Source organism: Macadamia integrifolia, chromosome 1, assembly GCF_013358625.1.
Source record: "Macadamia integrifolia cultivar HAES 741 chromosome 1, SCU_Mint_v3, whole genome shotgun sequence".
Taxonomy (NCBI): domain Eukaryota; kingdom Viridiplantae; phylum Streptophyta; class Magnoliopsida; order Proteales; family Proteaceae; genus Macadamia; species Macadamia integrifolia.
In genome coordinates this window covers 4,464,391-4,481,774 of record NC_056557.1, presented here as the reverse complement: position 1 = coordinate 4,481,774, position 17,384 = coordinate 4,464,391, and the positions used below count along the sequence as shown (strand labels likewise).

At 38.6% G+C, this 17,384-nt stretch overlaps 2 protein-coding genes across 4 annotated transcripts; one reads left to right on the top strand and one right to left on the bottom strand.

Annotated features, from left to right (window-relative positions):
- The first annotated feature begins 1,045 nt into the window (after positions 1-1,045).
- LOC122078229 (glucose-6-phosphate 1-dehydrogenase, chloroplastic-like) lies at positions 1,046-7,650 on the top strand. Its single transcript, XM_042644125.1, has 10 exons — positions 1,046-1,622; positions 2,768-2,997; positions 3,129-3,223; positions 3,432-3,546; positions 5,452-5,657; positions 5,741-5,890; positions 5,977-6,097; positions 6,182-6,411; positions 6,522-6,722; positions 7,009-7,650. Exons 1-10 carry the CDS (start codon positions 1,421-1,423, stop codon positions 7,250-7,252), a joined length of 1,794 nt encoding a protein of 597 aa, XP_042500059.1. The 5' UTR covers positions 1,046-1,420; the 3' UTR covers positions 7,253-7,650.
- Positions 7,651-7,795: 145 nt separating this feature from the next.
- On the bottom strand, positions 7,796-17,384 carry LOC122078236 (recQ-mediated genome instability protein 1). 3 transcript variants are annotated; one of them, XM_042644137.1, is made up of 8 exons: positions 16,805-17,384; positions 16,453-16,623; positions 15,774-15,919; positions 14,823-14,959; positions 11,487-11,752; positions 9,808-9,918; positions 9,556-9,684; positions 7,796-8,755 (listed from the first exon to the last, which is right to left on the bottom strand). In XM_042644137.1, exons 1-8 carry the CDS (start codon positions 17,363-17,365, stop codon positions 8,585-8,587), a joined length of 1,692 nt encoding a protein of 563 aa, XP_042500071.1. In that variant the 5' UTR covers positions 17,366-17,384; the 3' UTR covers positions 7,796-8,584. The 3 variants fall into 3 exon arrangements, with proteins under 3 accessions (XP_042500071.1, XP_042500087.1, XP_042500080.1); XM_042644153.1 differs by having other exon boundaries at positions 7,796-8,712; XM_042644146.1 differs by having other exon boundaries at positions 9,808-9,879.

The window sequence follows — 17,384 nt, the reverse complement described above, 5'->3', positions numbered from 1 at the left end:
ATGGTAGGCATATATAAAGCTCGTTTAGATTTAAATATGTTCGTAACCTGGTTAAGACCCATTTAAGGAAACTTGATTAAAGTCCGACACCGATCGGCCCAATTATAAACCATACCATGCCCCCCAAAGCTTGACCCATTTATCTCATATCATTTCTCTTTTTTATTAAAGATTTGCCACTCATAGTTTTTGCCATTCAACCCACTTAAGAAAAGAATTTTATGGTAGGCAGATATAAAGCTCGTTTAGATTTAAATATGTTCGTAACCTGGTTAAGACCCATTTAAGGAAACTTGATTAAAGTCCGACACCGATCGGCCCAATTATAAACCATACCATGCCCCCCAAAGCTTGACCCATTTACTTAAATGGATATTCACGGTGCAAGGCTTATATGTGGTCAAATCCGATTAAACCAAACCGAGACCAGCCCGAGCCAATCAATTGACAACCCTAGGTCGAAGCACCCACCGTGTAAATACCCTTCAATGCAGACACCGGACACTTAAATATAAAACTTTTAAATTAAAATATATTTTTTTAATATATTACATTCAAGAACAAAAGTAACCTTTATTTCATAAATTTTTTTCTTCCACATATACTTAAGTCTATCTCTCTCCTCTCCCCTTTCCCTTTTGAAATAACATATTTAAGCCTTTATTGTATAAGAAAAGAGAGAGCAAAAACTACAGACGTTGAAGAATCACGTCAGGCGATTTCCCCAAACCAAGAGTCTCTACGAGGGTTGGCTCATCATTGTGTAACAGAATTGTGCTATGACCTGTTGGAGGATGGAATTTTCCATGCTTACCCTTTACTAAAAAATCAACACATTTTGGTAGGGCGTTCTCTTTCTCAGTTCTTATATCATTTCATCACCAGGAAGGATATGAACTCCATCCTTCCATGGGTCATTGTAAGTTTTTCCTTTTTCTTGCCTCCCTCATCGGCGTCACGATCATGTGACCTAACTAACGTTTGTTTATTGTTCAGGTTATCATGGAAGTCAAAGTCAACGAAACTATTTGAAAAGCATTCCAGTGCAACAAAATTGATATCATTCTCTAGGATGGTAGAACTAAATACCGTAGGATTGGAATCTCATTAGACAGGAAATCGCACAAACACATGATGGGCATATTCCACCGTCCATGATTAGGGTATAACTTGTTTCAGTCTACAGACTCTACACATCACACGTCTCTGTTTCTGAAAACAGTCAACAGACCACATAAGTTTCCTTTTCTGAGCTCTTCTTCTCCTCCTTCGACCTGCATTGCCTTTAGGAGATCTCAAGGGACCACACTACGCTAGTTGTTTCCTAACTCTTCTTTGATTTCTGAAACTCCATTAATGAGATTAGCTACAAAGCTGTTGTTCTGATATCCAGAGATAAATAATAACAGAGAAGAGGAAGATGTTGACCCTCTATTCTCCAAATTGCTCTTACTCTCTCTATTATGCTCGTCTTGCCACTTCTTCTACTTATTTTTCTTCATCATCATCTGGGTCTCAACAACATATTACAGTTTCTTCAGTTCCTAAACGATTGCATACACAGAATTTCTCTTTTCAGTCACCTAGGAATCACCGCCGCAATGTCGTTCCCATCCAAGGAGGTTGGTCAAATTTTACTTTTATTTTTAATGAAATATAGGTTGTCATTGTTGTTGGGTTCCCCCCCCCCCCCTTTTTCTCTTCTTCATGATGCCTATGTTGTCTGTTTGGTTAATTTTCAGAGTTTACAATAAACGTTCTGTTTATCATCTTCAACCTTTTGTTATCTGTCATCATTTTTGTGATTCATCTGCTGTGTCCCCACCTCTTTTTTATTAGTTATTTTTGTCTCAATTTGGGTTAGTGTTACTTTCTCGTCTTGGGTCTTTTTATATCTTCATGGAGAATCCCTACTTTCTATTTTTAGGTCCTTCTATTTGAATTAGATCACTCCTCTTTACTGGTGCATCCCAAGGCCTCTATAGAACATGGTCATATCACCTCAAATAATTTTCTCAGAGCTTATCATGAATGCCCCCAAATCAACTCTATTATGGTCATTCTTTACTTTATCCTTCCTAGTTTTGCCATACATCCATTTCATTATCATTATCTTTGTTGCACATGTGCTTATCTATATGACATTTCTTAACTGCTCACATTCCGCTTCATACATCATAGCCGGACGAACGACAGTCCTATAGAATTTTTCTTTGAACTAAAAAGAATACGTCGGTCACATAACACCCTGGATGCACCTCTCCACTTCATACATCTCATTTTAATTCTTTGTGAAACATCATCCTTTGTCGCCTTCTTTATTTATTGTTGACCCCAGATATCTAAAATGATCACTTTGTGGTATCTATGATTATTTAAAGCAATAGCTGGCAATTTGAAGGAATGTTGGATGGTATAGTCAAGTGCAATGGAGCCTATAGTGATTTAGTGTGAGTTAAAGCCATTACAAGGGACAAGGGAGAGGCCGAAAATGACTAAGGCTGAAGTAGTGAGCAAAGACATGGATGGTTATGTTGTGATGGAAAGTATGGCCCTAGATATGATGGAAGAGTGGAAGCATGGATAATGATTTCTGTACCACAACCCAAGTACACGGGACATGGATTTTTTGAGTTGGTTTAAGATGAATTTAAAGAATCAGCATTTTTTACGCATGCATGTTCTTCTTTTCCTAGGTTCATTGCACAAATTTTTATTTGTGATCTATCTCCTCTGTTTTTATTTCACATTGCAAATTTGGCATCAGGTGAAGTGGCTGCAACTGAATCATTGCCTGCAAATGAGACCCCCATGACAATATTCAAAGAGGAGTTGCTGAAAATAGAATCTTCAGAGGAATGCAAAGATGTTGCAGATTTTTATTTTAGGGAGGAGTCTACGGTCAGCATCACTGTTGTTGGAGCCTCCGGGGACCTTGCCAAGAAGAAGATATTTCCTGCTCTTTTTGCACTTTATTATGAAGATTACCTCCCCAAGGTTTTGCTTATTTTAACTGTATCATCAAATTCTATGATTTGGGTCAACCTTTTTATTTCTTATTTTTCTTGGCCTCTTTCCTTCTGAGATGGTATGTCTCAACTCGAGCCCGGTACATTTCTGTGCTACAGCATTTTACTGTGTTTGGCTATGCTCGGAGTAAGATGACAGATGCAGAATTTAGGAACATGGTTAACAAGACCATTACTTGCAGGATCGATAGAAGGTGATCCTTGATCTGACATTGATTCCCCTTGTATTTCTTGTATATAAACTCTGTAACCTCTTTTGAGGGATGCTGATGCCTTCTCATCTTCTGCTTGTTCTGTGCTGACTTGTAATATTCTGTCACCTGTTCTGTTGTTTGTTGAAGATTGGAATTTGCACTTTTTTTTTACGTGATGTCTAGGCCACTTATCTTTCGTCTTTTTCAGGGAGAACTGTAGTGAAAAGATGGACCAATTCCTAAAAAGGTGCTTTTACCATTCTGGCCTGTATGATTCAGAGGAAAAGTTTGCAGAGCTGGACAAGATTTTGAAGGAACATGAGGTAATTCCAGTGTGGCTAAGATAGTGAAGCTCTCCCATCACCAAGTTAGAGTCATTTCATTGAATAGCTGATAATTTGGTTTCAGTTTTCAGTCTGGCGTTATAGAAAACAAAGTGGATTAAACCTACTGCCAGCAATTTCTTCATTATGCCAAAAGAATAATTGTATGTAGGTTGTATGTTAACGGCAGGGTGTTTATATTGGTTTGCATTTGATATGCTTCTATAACCTGAAGATTCGTTTTAAATTTTTATAACGCAGACCTATCACTGTAAGATTGTTAAATTAGGAATATCTTAGTATTCACTCTGTGCTTTACTCACATAATGTTAAATGTGCAACTTACAATTCTACTGTTCTTATTAGACTTAAACTATTTGTGTTTATTTATTAAAATTTTTTTTTTATGAGTTACTTTTGTGTAGAATCCTCTATATGTGATTTAGTTCTTCATGTGCCGAGGTGGTGAACAAACACATCATCAGTACATGAATTGGCGCCAAAAATGGATGTATAATTGTGGAACATGTTTAATCTGGCCAATCCATTGGTATTTGAGATAAGGCTTTGCAAGTTGAGCTCAGTTTATGTTTTCTCCGTTTGGAATGCCCCAGAATAACTCTACAGAAGCCCTACGGTAGTCATGGAAAATGTTACAACTTAAAGCAGCAACTTCTCCAGTCCCATGCTTGCTGACATTCTTTCCTTTGAATTTATTACAAGTAGGAGCCACAAAGTAGTTTATCCAAAGACCTTCCATCAACTTTATAAGCTGGTATCAATGATCCTTCAAAGAACAAATATTGTTTTGTAGACGGCTGATCATGATTTTGTTAAGAAGGTTTGAAAACTGTGAAATTAACTAAAGATGCTTGTCTAATATTGGATTTAATGCCAGATTGTTTCTAGCTTAACTAGACTCAGTTGTATTAGTTGGTGCTATGCCTACATATATGTGAACCTTCTTTAATTACTTATTCATTGATAACATGTCCGTCACTTGGAAAATAGTCTTTCATAAAAAGGAGCGTAGCGCTTCGCTGGTGAAGGTGCAGGATGTGCTTCTTCCCTTATAGCAGCTTCTGTCGTTTTCACATAAATGTTGTAATAGACCCCATCCCTCCCATATGCACTTCTTGTAGCAAACACTGGAATTGGGATATTGAGAAAGAGGGTAGACCTGGTTATTCACCATTCGCTCACCCAGACACTTGGGCGGAGTAAAGGTCGTAGATCAGCTAGCGCAAATGGATGACATTGATGCTTCTTAGTGGCTACTTGTTGGTACTTCACATAATGATAATTGATTCTTTTGAGTCCAGATTCCAGATATATGAACTGAGTCTTGTGTGACAGAAAGCATTGCATAACATCAACAACTCCTTATCCGAACTAATTGGGGTCGGCTACTCCTTTTGGGTTTCTCAAAAAGCTGGTGATGCAATATCCTTGAACATTCTTCTTGATATACTTACCTAGCAAAAACCATGTTGGTGTTTCTCATCAGTTTCTTTTCTTTTTCCTTCTTAGTGCATATGGCAAGTTTAAGAGAGGATCCTCCTGGATATTATGACCACATGGTCACCAACCAAATTGTTGTAATGATGACCTTAATTTTCACCATGGTAGATGGTCTTTTTGTGGTTATCTGGTTCAGTAATAGCAAAATAAATATTCATGATGTCAATGGTGGAATATCCAAATCCATATCTGTATGGTAAAACCTTTTTGCAGCATCAAATTCAGTGTACATCTGCATCTTTCATTGTGAATATTAGGAACTCATTAAAGGATCATGTTATATTACAGAGATAGGGAGTAACTAGTATGTTACTAGTTCTGTTTCTTGTCATTAAGTATCACTGTTATCTTCCAGTTAGACAATATGATAAACTGGTCATGCAGGGTGGGAGGATTTCAAACCGCCTATACTATTTATCAATTCCACCCAATATCTTTATTGATGCGGTAAGATGTGCAAGCTCATCAGCTTCTTCTACCAATGGCTGGACAAGAGTTATTGTGGAAAAACCCTTTGGACGCGATTCAGAATCCTCTGCTGCTATGACTCGAGAATTGAAGCAATACTTAGAGGAAGATCAAATTTTCAGGTGGCTTTCCTGAACTAAAGTTGCTTCTTTTAGGCTAAGGACTATGGACTCTTATCATGATTGGTATGGCATTTTTACCACAGGATTGACCACTATTTGGGGAAGGAACTAGTGGAAAACCTATCTGTGCTGCGTTTTTCCAATCTCATTTTTGAACCTCTATGGTCAAGGCAGTACATAAGGAATGTACAGTTGATATTCTCCGAAGACTTTGGCACTGAAGGACGAGGAGGGTAAGCCTCCTTTATAATTTGAGTTTATATTTGTGCCAAAATTATTTCAAGGACATCTCGTTTCTTACTTTATAATTCAAATTCAGGTATTTTGACCATTATGGTATTATAAGGGACATTCTGCAGAACCATCTGCTTCAAATACTAGCCCTTTTTGCCATGGAACCTCCTGTCAGATTGGATGCAGAAGACATCAGAAATGAAAAGGTTTTTGAGGAAAACAGAAGCATGCAACCTTTTCTCATATCTAGGTCACAAGATTTCCTCTTTTAAATTGCTCATTGTTGGCAGGTTAAAGTCCTTCGCTCCATGAAGCCTTTGCAGCTAGAAAATCTGGTGATAGGTCAGTATAAAAGCCACACCAGAGGGGGTATCACATACCCATCCTACACAGATGACAGAACAGTACCTGAAGGCAGCCTTACTCCAACATTTGCTGCAGCTGCACTTTTTATTGATAATGCAAGATGGGATGGGGTGCCCTTTCTATTGAAAGCTGGGAAAGCGTTACATACTAAGAGGTATGTAGGAACACTGATGTATCTTTGGTCTACTCAATTGGCATATTGAAACCTTTGCAACTTTTTAACAAATAATTTGAGGAAAATGTAATTCTGTGTGTCGTTTTCAGAGCCGAAATAAGGGTGCAGTTCAGGCATGTTCCTGGTAATTTATACAGTAAGAGTTTTGGAACAGATCGTGATCAAGCAACAAATGAGCTTGTCATTCGGGTTCAGCCTGATGAAGCTGTTTATTTGAAGATCAATAATAAAGTCCCTGGTTTGGGCATGAGGTTGGACAACAGTCTTCTAAATCTCCACTATGCAGCCAGGTAAATTTTTAATTATCTTTGTAGATGATAAGAGGAGGAAACTAGTAATTGCATGCCATTATAATTTTATAGACCAAGAAATCTTTGTGGCAAAGCATTTAATCCTAAGGCTTATGTGAATGTGGTTTCTCTACGTATTTGATTAGTGGCTAACAAAATTTACAAGAAACCTTAAAGATTGTTATTGATTTTCTTTGTTTCTCTTCTTTTCCTTTTTCTAATTGTCCTTTCACTTAGGACAAATGCAATTGTGTCTGGTTTATGGAGATTTCGGATGATTTTGTAGGTACTCGAATGAGATTCCTTGTGCATATGAAAGGCTTCTGCTTGATGCTATTGAAGGAGAAAGGAGGCTGTTCATCCGAAGTGATGAGTTGGATGCAGCATGGGAGCTTTTCACACCAGTATTGAAAGAAGTGGAGGAGAAGAAGATAGTCCCTGAGTACTATCCTTATGGGAGTCGAGGACCTATCGGTGCCCACTATCTTGCAGCCAGATATAATGTTCGGTGGGGCGACCTGTGTATATAACACCATCTATTCAGATGCTACATATGCCAACCATTTGCCATTTAGAATCACTTGTCAGAGGGGGGAGAAAAAGAGGAAAAAAAATTTTGGTACAACCAGGGATGGAGAGAATTTACTCCATTTATAGTATATTTATCATTGGAATTTACTTGAAATGCTAATAATAGTAATCTTCATTTATTTGGGTGACACAGATAAGTGTAAAAATTGATGGACTGCTGCAAGTTCACAAGCACAAGGGTTTTCTTCTTTTTCATTCTCCCCACTCCCATCTTTTTGTTTGGGGGGCAGGGGAGTGTCTAGAGTTGTCTTACTTCTATGTTCCCTGATCATGATTACAAATTAACCTGAAGGTTTTTAGATAATTTCATGGTGCCTTCTGGTGTTTTTATTTCCCATTTTTTCTTGCAATTTCAATTTGAAGCTGGAAAAATTCTCTCCCCCCCAACCAAAGAATTAAATGAAGCTGGTAATTGAAATTGGTATTATTTTTTTACATCTTCCTCGCTCTCTCCATCAAGAACTTAATTGAATTACAATCTCTGAAAAATGAAAACCAATAGGTAAATGCAAACTAGTATTCAATCTTAATTAACAATGGCACATCACAGATATTGGAGAAACTTGAGAGAGAACACTGGCAATTCAGTTTAGGCTTTGTAATTTCAAAGATTACAATCTCCTGGGTGGAGTAAGGACTCTTTGTAAGCGAGCTTAGTGAAGCAGATTTTAATGTAGCAAAATATAACATATCATCTCAATTAAGAACTCAACAAATCAATAGGGTGTCGCCATTTTCCTGCTAACTGAAACTTTGCATTCTCACCTTCCTCAGATATGGTCATGTCACGTTTGTTTTGATGTACTGCTGCGAGGAAAATCAACTTCCACCATCATAGAATAATTACTTTTTTATAGAGCAACATCAAACGCTGACTGAACATAAACAGTTGATTATAAGGATTTAAAAAAATGGGAGACCACATCTGTGGCCACTAATCTGGCCTGATATGAGCTGATCTCTGAGAGAGATGAAGTATCAGCCAGATGGGTGATTGCCGATCCCGACCACCATCCCAAAACAGAGCAATCCATCCAAACCAATCCTCATTTTTTGAAACCTTGGTGGATGATGTTACTTGAGTCCATCTCTATCAATGTATCTTCACTTTCGGCGATAACACAGGATACTGAAAGGTCCATGCACTCTTGCTCCTGATTTTCTCATGAAAGTCTTCTCAGGATCCATTCAAAGAGAACCTCAATGATCAATGGTGCTACCATGGCTTTTCCTCTTATGTTGCAGATTCCAACTGCAGTATGTGTTTTCATTCAAGGGGATAAAATAATGGGATCAGAATGTGGGTGCTGTGGTGTTTCAGCAGGTGTAGAGGACTTGAGTCTTCTTAGAAGGAACCACGCATCAGATGTTGAACATCCCTGATTCATCTCAAGGGCAACTGGGAGAGGAGAGTTACTGTTTATTTCTACGAGCATTGTACCCTAAAATCATGTAAAACCAATTTTGATTCAAGTAACAGGGAAATATATCAATCACAGGAAAACAGATAAGATATCCTTAATTCTTGCATTCGATGACACACTCACACACCATTACTTTGAAAACAATCGGAGGACTGACCTCTCTTGATATGTGATAAAACCAGAAATCATAAATCTCATTCTATTATGGGGTTATTGAAAGGAGCCAACTAGAAAGGCTGTCTGACAGATTTTCTAGATGTGGCCCTCATGTTTGAACGCATGCTGATTTTTCATAATTAAAATGAACCCATGCCACCAACAATTGAACTGATTTAGGAACATATTGGAGGTCTGTCATGAGAATGGACTTTTACCCTCTCTTTTTTCTTTTATCTTGGGCATAATTCCTTTTGAATGAATACTTCTCAGCATAGTTGTCAAGGCCTCAACTAGGCCATGCCTAGGTCACAAGGCGGCTTAGGATGTCCAAAGCAACTGGTTGCCTAAAGTGCCCAGACCAGAGTGAGGGAATAATATAGGGGAGGGAGGAGGGAAGGGGGAAGGGGGAAGGGGGAAGGGGGAGGGGGTGGGGCGGGGTTAGGGAAAGGAAAATGGGGAAGCAAAAGAAGAAAACAAAACAAGAATTGGCATATAATATGGCATTTAAGGCCTTGTCTTGGGTGCCTGGGATTCTTATAGGCCTCACCTAGACTTAAAGGCTGCTAGCTGCCACCTTGCCTTGCCTCAGCACCATGACAACTATGCATCTCAGTAGACAAGCAAAACAAAAGGACAGGAGCAAGCAAAACTTAAATTACCTCAAAATTTGTTAAAAAAGTCTGGAACTGCTTCATGCATTCCTTCATATCACTAACTCTTTTAGTATCTGAAGAAGAAAGAGCAGCTGTAACCTCCTCAGGAGAATAACCAATTCCTTTTTGTACAACCTGGGAGCCAATAATGAAGATGTGGGGGGGTGGGGGGAGGGGGGAGGGGGGGACCATCAACAAACAATTATTCACTAACAAAGATCAAATGAACAACAAATGGTAAATATAATAAAAACTCACGTTGTGATCAATGAGGATCTCAGAAATGAGACTACCATCTTCAACATAGATCAGAAGCTCAAAGGTAGCCCTCTGTTTAAATTGGAAACGCTTCACGCCAGTCAAGAAACACTAAGCAATTTGTCAGCAATGTCAGAAGTACACAAAATAGGGGGGTAACTTATGAGCACTCCTAAATGGCAATTATGCTACTCTAAGGTTAATATCATAACAGCATCACCATTGACACTTTTTACTGATAGGCAACATAACACACCATAACAGTGGCAGCTTTGTAAGAAAGAATTTGATTAAGTACTGAACAAATCATAGTTTTTAAAACAACAGGACCACAAACAAAAAAAATTAGTGTTTTATTCCAGTTTTGGGTAGTTATATAGTGGTTTTGACTGGACAGCAAAGAAGGTGATTCTGGTGTTTCCCAGTTCCAAGGTTTAAAAACTCCTAATCTACCATGGATCGATCTCAATTGATTCCGATTCGATTCTGAATCAAATCGCTCAGAATCAATCGCTTGGAACCAACTGAAATTGGTCCATATATATGAACCTTTAGAAGCATACTTCTTTGAATGAATGTTCTTATCAAATGATTTCCCAGGAAAAGAAGAGGGAAAGACGAGTCGAAAATGAAGAAAATAAAATATTTTGCTTACATATTCACATATTATAAAAATGGAAGCCAGGAAATATTTGTTCATGAAGGGGTCAAATAATGAACCCACAAAAGCTAGTTTCCTCAACAAGAAAACTAGAGATAGGAAAAGAGAACATGAGACAGCTAATTCAATCAATCAGCAACCATCTTAGAGCATCCCTAGATGTTAGACAAAGGAGTGGTCAACAGAACAGGAGACATACAGTCCACCTCTTGTTCCATATGGGAAAGGAGAATCTCTAAAGAGAGCATATCCAAATTTTTTAGGGAGGGCTTACGACCCAGGGATTGGTCTAGGGTACCCCTCCAAAGAATGCCTTTACTAATACTCAGCATTTCTGATGACATTTAATCCTGCAGATTATGTTTAGAAATTTTAGTTTTTTAACTGCCCAAATGATGAAAGTAATCATCTGCCTATTGCTTGCATTAATTTTTTGACTACCAAGCTCTTTGGTGGATAACATTCAGTACTTGCTATAATTTGTCCATGAAACTGGGGCATTGTTTGGGAATCCGGAGCATAATGTGGGTCTTGTGGCCCCAGCCCAAGCTCTCACCATAATCCCTTTTAATAAATGTCCATGGACAAACAGACCAAGGTAGAAGTGAAAAATTGAAGCATTTGGAGACGGTCATATTCTTTTAGCAGACGGATCAATTTAACATCAGATGAATGGTGCAAAGTAAAAAATGTGAACTGCAAAATAAGGAAATATTGCAACACAGCAGCATTATTTCAAAGGAGCGTAAGATACAAAGGGGGGGGGGGGTTCAGTGCATACATCTTCTCATTGGACCCCCTCCCAAAAAAAAATCTCGAGTGACTGATATATTGGTATTGAAAAACAAAATTTCTCATCATGTTCTTGTTCCAGAAGAAATGTCCTTAAATTTCAAAATGTGATGCAAAGCAAAACCTAAGAAAGTAGGTTCAGGCTTTGATGTGTCAAGCAGATAAAACATTGTAAAGGAATGTTGGATCATCCACCTGATGAAAAAAATAAAAAACAAAAAGGTACCTTAATTATTCCTTGAACGAAAGGTGTACCATCCTCCTTCGCAGCCCACTTTGCCAATAAACTAGACAAGTACATAAAAGGGATCTCATTGTCACCAGTTAATATGAGTGGATGTTCAACTTCCTCAATCATATTGATATCTTCAACATCCAAAAGGGTATCGGAGGACATATTAGCTTCAGCATTTGGAGCATGCGTGGGAGCAACCTCTTCCATAGCCATTTCACTGGCAGCACTGCCAGGCACAGCTGAAACAGAGCCTGCAGCTGCAGTAACCAGATACAAAATGATAAATAGGCAGAAAATCATTAACTTAAATAAAGAGCATGACATGAAAAAAATAAAATAAGTTCATTACAAACTATCTGGACATGAATGAGGTATAATATAGAAATATACCACTCCTTCTGATATAAAAATTTTATGAGAAACGAAGGACATAGGGTTTCCGATTAAATGATTAATGTTCCCATTCAGTTAGCATAGTAAAAGCTAGAGCTTAACCTTCATTGGCTCCCCTTGATGCAGTATCACTTATGTGGGCCAGCCTGAACCCGTTTGGGATCCCAAAGGATCTCGCAAAAAAAATTCGGTTTCGACGAAGGTAGAAACAAAGCTGGGTGCGACTCAATAGGAATGCAGGGTTTGACTGAAATTTTGCAATTTTGGCTGAAATTTTGGTTTCTACTCAGTTTCGATGAAAAAGAAACAGTGCATATAAAACCACTTTCAATCCAAGCATTTCATGAGTTTCAAGAGGTTTCTCCTACTGAGGAGGGAAACTACAAAAAGAACCCAGAGTTGGTATTTTTGGCCAAATCACTTACATTTCTTGGTGGAACAAAGTGTTAGGGACTATTATAATGCATCTACAATGACAATTTTCTGCATTTGAGTGAAATTTGTATAAGATTCAAACTTAGAGGTATACCCTTTTTCCCCAAGGTTTAAAGCATTCCCAGAACTCTATGTCGCACTAACATAGAATTGAGAGAACTGTTTTATATAGGGTGTTTTAACTTTGGTTGTGCACTTGTACTTGACTACTTGTAACACTTGTACACTTGTACTTATACTAGTAACAATTTGACATTCTATAATATTAAATTGTTTTTCTTCTTCCCTAATGCATATTTTAGTTGTTTTCATTGAATTTATACTAAATTATGTGTAGAAAAAGCTATGTTTGAGAAAGTAAACAACAGGGTATGGTGTACACTACCTAGGTTACAAATCAAACTTACCATTTTGGGGGATTCTTTACAATCTAAAATTCCCGATATGTTTTTGAAATGCTTAATTAGGGTTTCCCTGAAGTTTCGAGCCAAAATATGGCTATTTGACCAATGAACTGGCCAAACAAAACAGCCACCCGAAACATGCTGAGTTTCCATCAAAATATTTTGGCTAAAACCTAAAATACTTTGGTTTTGACAAATCTCAAACCTTGATGTATACTGTCATCCAATGTAATAGAAGTAGTTGAATAAAAATGAATTGAAGAACATGATTTTGTTGTGGTGTGAGCCTCCTGGCAAAGTGTACCTTTCCTCTCTCCTCCTTCCTCATCTCCCTTTCCCATTAATCAAGTTCCCCTACTTCTTGGGTCTTTCCTTCATCCATTCTTTTCCTTCTACTTTTTACTTATCTCCACTCTATTGTTCTTCTTCTTTTACCGTGTTTTGTTCTAACGTGACTTGCAGTCCAGCAAATGTGAATCAATCACCCTCACTCCTCTTTCCTCCTCATATTCCAAATGCTCCCTAGGGCAGGTTCCCATCCCCAAATACCTCCTATTCTTGTGAGTGTTGAACCTGCAATCAGATCTGAGATTGACTTTACCGCCACGGTTGAGTTTAGAAATATTTTATTAGTTCTTAGGTGGCTGTTTCGATTGACTAATAGTTGTATTTCAGAGGCTAAGGAGTTAGCAACAACAACTTATCCCAACTAAATGAGGTCGACTACATGGATTCATGCAAATGGAAAAATAAGAATAGTAATAGTAAAAGGGACGGAACACAACAACAATAGCTCATTAAAACCCACCTAAATGGGGTCGGCTACCTAGATCCTAGCTCTCCAATCAAATCTATTTGAGGTCATACTAGGGTTGAGACCTAAACTATGCATGTGTTTCCTCACTACTTCTCCTATGGCCATTTTAAGCCTGCCCCTAGCTCTTTTAACTCCTTCAATCTAAATTAGATCACTCCCCCTTATTGGTGCATCCCAAGGCCTCCATTGAACATGGTCATGCCACCTCAAACGACTTTCTCGGAGCTTCCCATGAATAGGGGAACTCCCAAATCAGCTCTAATATGGTCATTCCTTACTTTATCCTTCCTAGTTTTGCCACATATCCATCTCAGCATCCTCATCTCTACTACACATAGCTTATCTATTTGGCTCTTCTTAACTACCCAACATTCCACCCCATATATCATAGGCCTAGGGGTTAGCAACCTCCACTTAAAATTTCAGACCATTTGGAGGCCATATGATCATAGTTGTCAAGATGTCGTCTAGGCGTCTAGGCACCTTCATGGCGCCTTGACAACCATGGTTGCCTAGGTGAGTACCTTGTTGGTGTTGCCTTGCATCCAAGCCCCCTCCAACGCCTTGGATCACCTAGACGCCATGACAACTATGCATATTATAGAGATCTCTCACTTGGAACAAGGCTCGGTTCCCTACAACCAGAACATACTAGTTTGCTATGTAGAATGCAAAAGGTTCTTTACCTTGTAAAATATGATCTGCTAATTTGAAACTTCTATCTAATCATACACTAGCTCCATTCAGTTCCATATTCTCATACAATCAAGTTCATGTCTATACTTTTTTATTACCACTTAACCATGTCATTTCAGTACTCTATAAATAATTATAATATAAAATTATTGTTGCTGAAAAGTAGATAGAAAACCCCCATCTCATGCCCACACAAAAATGAGATGTTAAGAAATCCTGCCCTCAGTCTGTAGTTTTTATATTCATAGCAGAGAATTTTGGCTGATATAGGTAACAGTCGCACCATGAGAGGAAATAGAAGGGTCAATATGCAAGCAGACAGAACAAGTCCACTGATCTCTATCAGCTTCTTCTTAGTGTTAGAAATGGTTGACATGAATGAACCTGCAAAAGATTTTACCATATTGGCTAATTTAGCGATGCTAAAATGGACGAACAACAATAATTAGAGGTATTGAAGATGACCAAAGCATCATTAAAAATGAAAAGGTACTTTGGATTTATTCCACCTCCCCAAAAAATGAAAACTTGGCATTGACACCCCACTCTACAGAGCCATTACACATGAGAGAGTAAAAATACCCTCATCCAATCTCTGTGAGCGAGTTGCACCCACTGATGCTGAATTGTCAGAATGCCCTTGATTGTTATCATTATTGGAAGGCCAAGCTGCAAGAGTAGCTCTAGTTACCAAAGAAGGAACAACTCCAGTCCGTGTTCTGCATCAAGAAAGAGTAAATAAGAAAAGACTTTATCAATTACAGAAGATAAGTCGAGGAGTCTAATTTCAACTAACTATTAAGGTATTATTTCCCTTATTTTGCTTTTCTCTGACAAATGATTTATGTCAACAACTCAAGCTCCCCAAATATACCAGTCATGAACCATGACCCATACAATATCTTCACTTTCCCAGCAAGCAACATATTTTGAATGTAATCTATAGGACCTGTTATCTCTAGTAAAAGGGCAAAGCTCGTGATTAGAGTTTGTCTAATTGCTTAGGGTGCAACCATCCGCAGAGCACTTTCTGGACCTGTCTCTTCATTTATTAGTTTAGCCATGTCAGTAGAAATGCTGTACTTGGTATGGACCAAGAGATCTGTAGTAAAAAATTCTTCCAAATCCTAACAAGGGGGATGTAAGCAATATGAAGGAACGGACTGGCTTCCCCAAAGCTAGAAGAACTGGACAAAGAAGTGCCTATGTAATACAAAGAGAAAACTTTACAATCCAGATCATGTCAACTGTCATTTGTCAAGTGAAAATGAATCATGCCACAATTCTGCTAGAGGTTTTATTCGGGACAAATCTAGCCATTTTACTTCAACCAATTTCTACCAAAAGGTCGAGATATCAAAAGAAGAAGCATTGACAAATATTACATCCAAAAAAGCATGTGCTTGTTGAAACAACATGGGAAAAGGATAAAGATGCCTGTCAAATGATATATATATATATATATAGCCAAGCCAACATTGTAAACTCTGGGTTTTGAGCTCCTACAAGAATATAAATATGCCCAAACAAAACCTTTTTCCCCTTGGTGGCTTATTTACTTCATGGACAAGCCTCTGGCACGCAGCATCCAAATCTTCGACCAGTCCCCCTAGAACCTCCAAAACTTCAGGGACCAGCATTAGAAGTCCACGCCGTACATTTGCATTACGAATAGCAACCTGCAAGTTGCAAAAGGGCTTACTCTGAACTGCATAAGTAGAGAATATAAAACAATGTAATATGTGCAGTCTCCATTGGGCAGACATTTATGACTGTCAAACCAATGAATTTCCATAGCCATAGGACACATGATGAGGATCAATGGAAAATCCCAAGGGCATCTACAGTCTGCACCAATACAACTCTTTTTTTTTTTTTTTTGGGTAAGATACACCAATGCAACTTAATTAGATACCAAGAGAAATTCTCCAGGAGCTTTCACCATATCCTTTACTGCCTTCCCCTCCCATAACCCCCAAAGAAAAGAAGAAGAGGCACATTAGAAACAGATGAAATCATTAAGATGACTGGATCAAGTGACTTTTTGTGTAAGAAAAATTATAAGGAAAAGAAGACAAAGGTAAGACCAATGTCCTTTGACGAGCACAACATGTTTGGATACAATGACTGACAATTTAAGTTTTAATGAAACCAGCAATAGCTAATGGAAAGAAGATATCAGCAAAGAATCGCATATGTAAGTAACTGCAACCTTCAAACCAGCAGGAGCTAGAACTTCAAGATCCTTAATGGGCCTGTATTCCATGCCAAATACACGTTGCACACCGTCTGTCATGGATAATTTAAGGCACCTTTTAATCCCGGAAGCTGCATTCTGATACCTATTCCGAAGAGGACAACTGATATTAACAATTTCATCAACCTGGAGAAATATATGCCTTGATGTCAGATGAATATTTAAAACCTCCAAACCATCAATTATAGTTCTCCAAAACAGTTAAGCCATACAAAAGTAGAGACACTCAACCAGAGTGATCCCTGAAAATGAACAGAGGAACCACAAACGGCTACAAAGAACAAGGATAATGAGAATAACAAGGCACCTGCAAGACGAAAGGCCCACCCAAATCAACAAGATGCATAGTATGCACATCATGAGGGAGAACACCGCCTCCGGAGTAATTCATGTCTGATACGAGGAACTGTTCGAAACAGAGTTTAGCTTTGGTGGGTACATCGAGACCGGAGAAACCAGGAAGAGAGCTCTGAAGACCAGCAATGCACGAAACCAACCATTCCCTGCGTAGACTCAGCCCTAGACCGCGAAGGAATGCATCCACGGAAGAGTCACGGCAGTCTTCTTGCCCGGAATGCGGAGGAGGAGTAGGAATATCTTGACGTTCAGGCGCGTCGAAGAAATCATCGTCGGAAATATCCAAGGGAATGTTTTCAGAAAGAACAGCAGAGGCCGAGGCCGAGTTAGGGTTAGTGCCAGTGCCGTGGCCAGTGTTAGGGTTTGGAGAGTAAGAAGAGGTAGTAGAAGAAACGATGGTAGGTTCTGCCAGACCTCGGTTCTCTTTCGCTCCTCCTCCTCCTCCTCTGTGCCCTCCTTGGTCGTCTTCCTCAGAAGATGAATAGTGTAGCTGAAGGCGTCTTCTACTCATTTTCCCGTGTTTCTGTTTT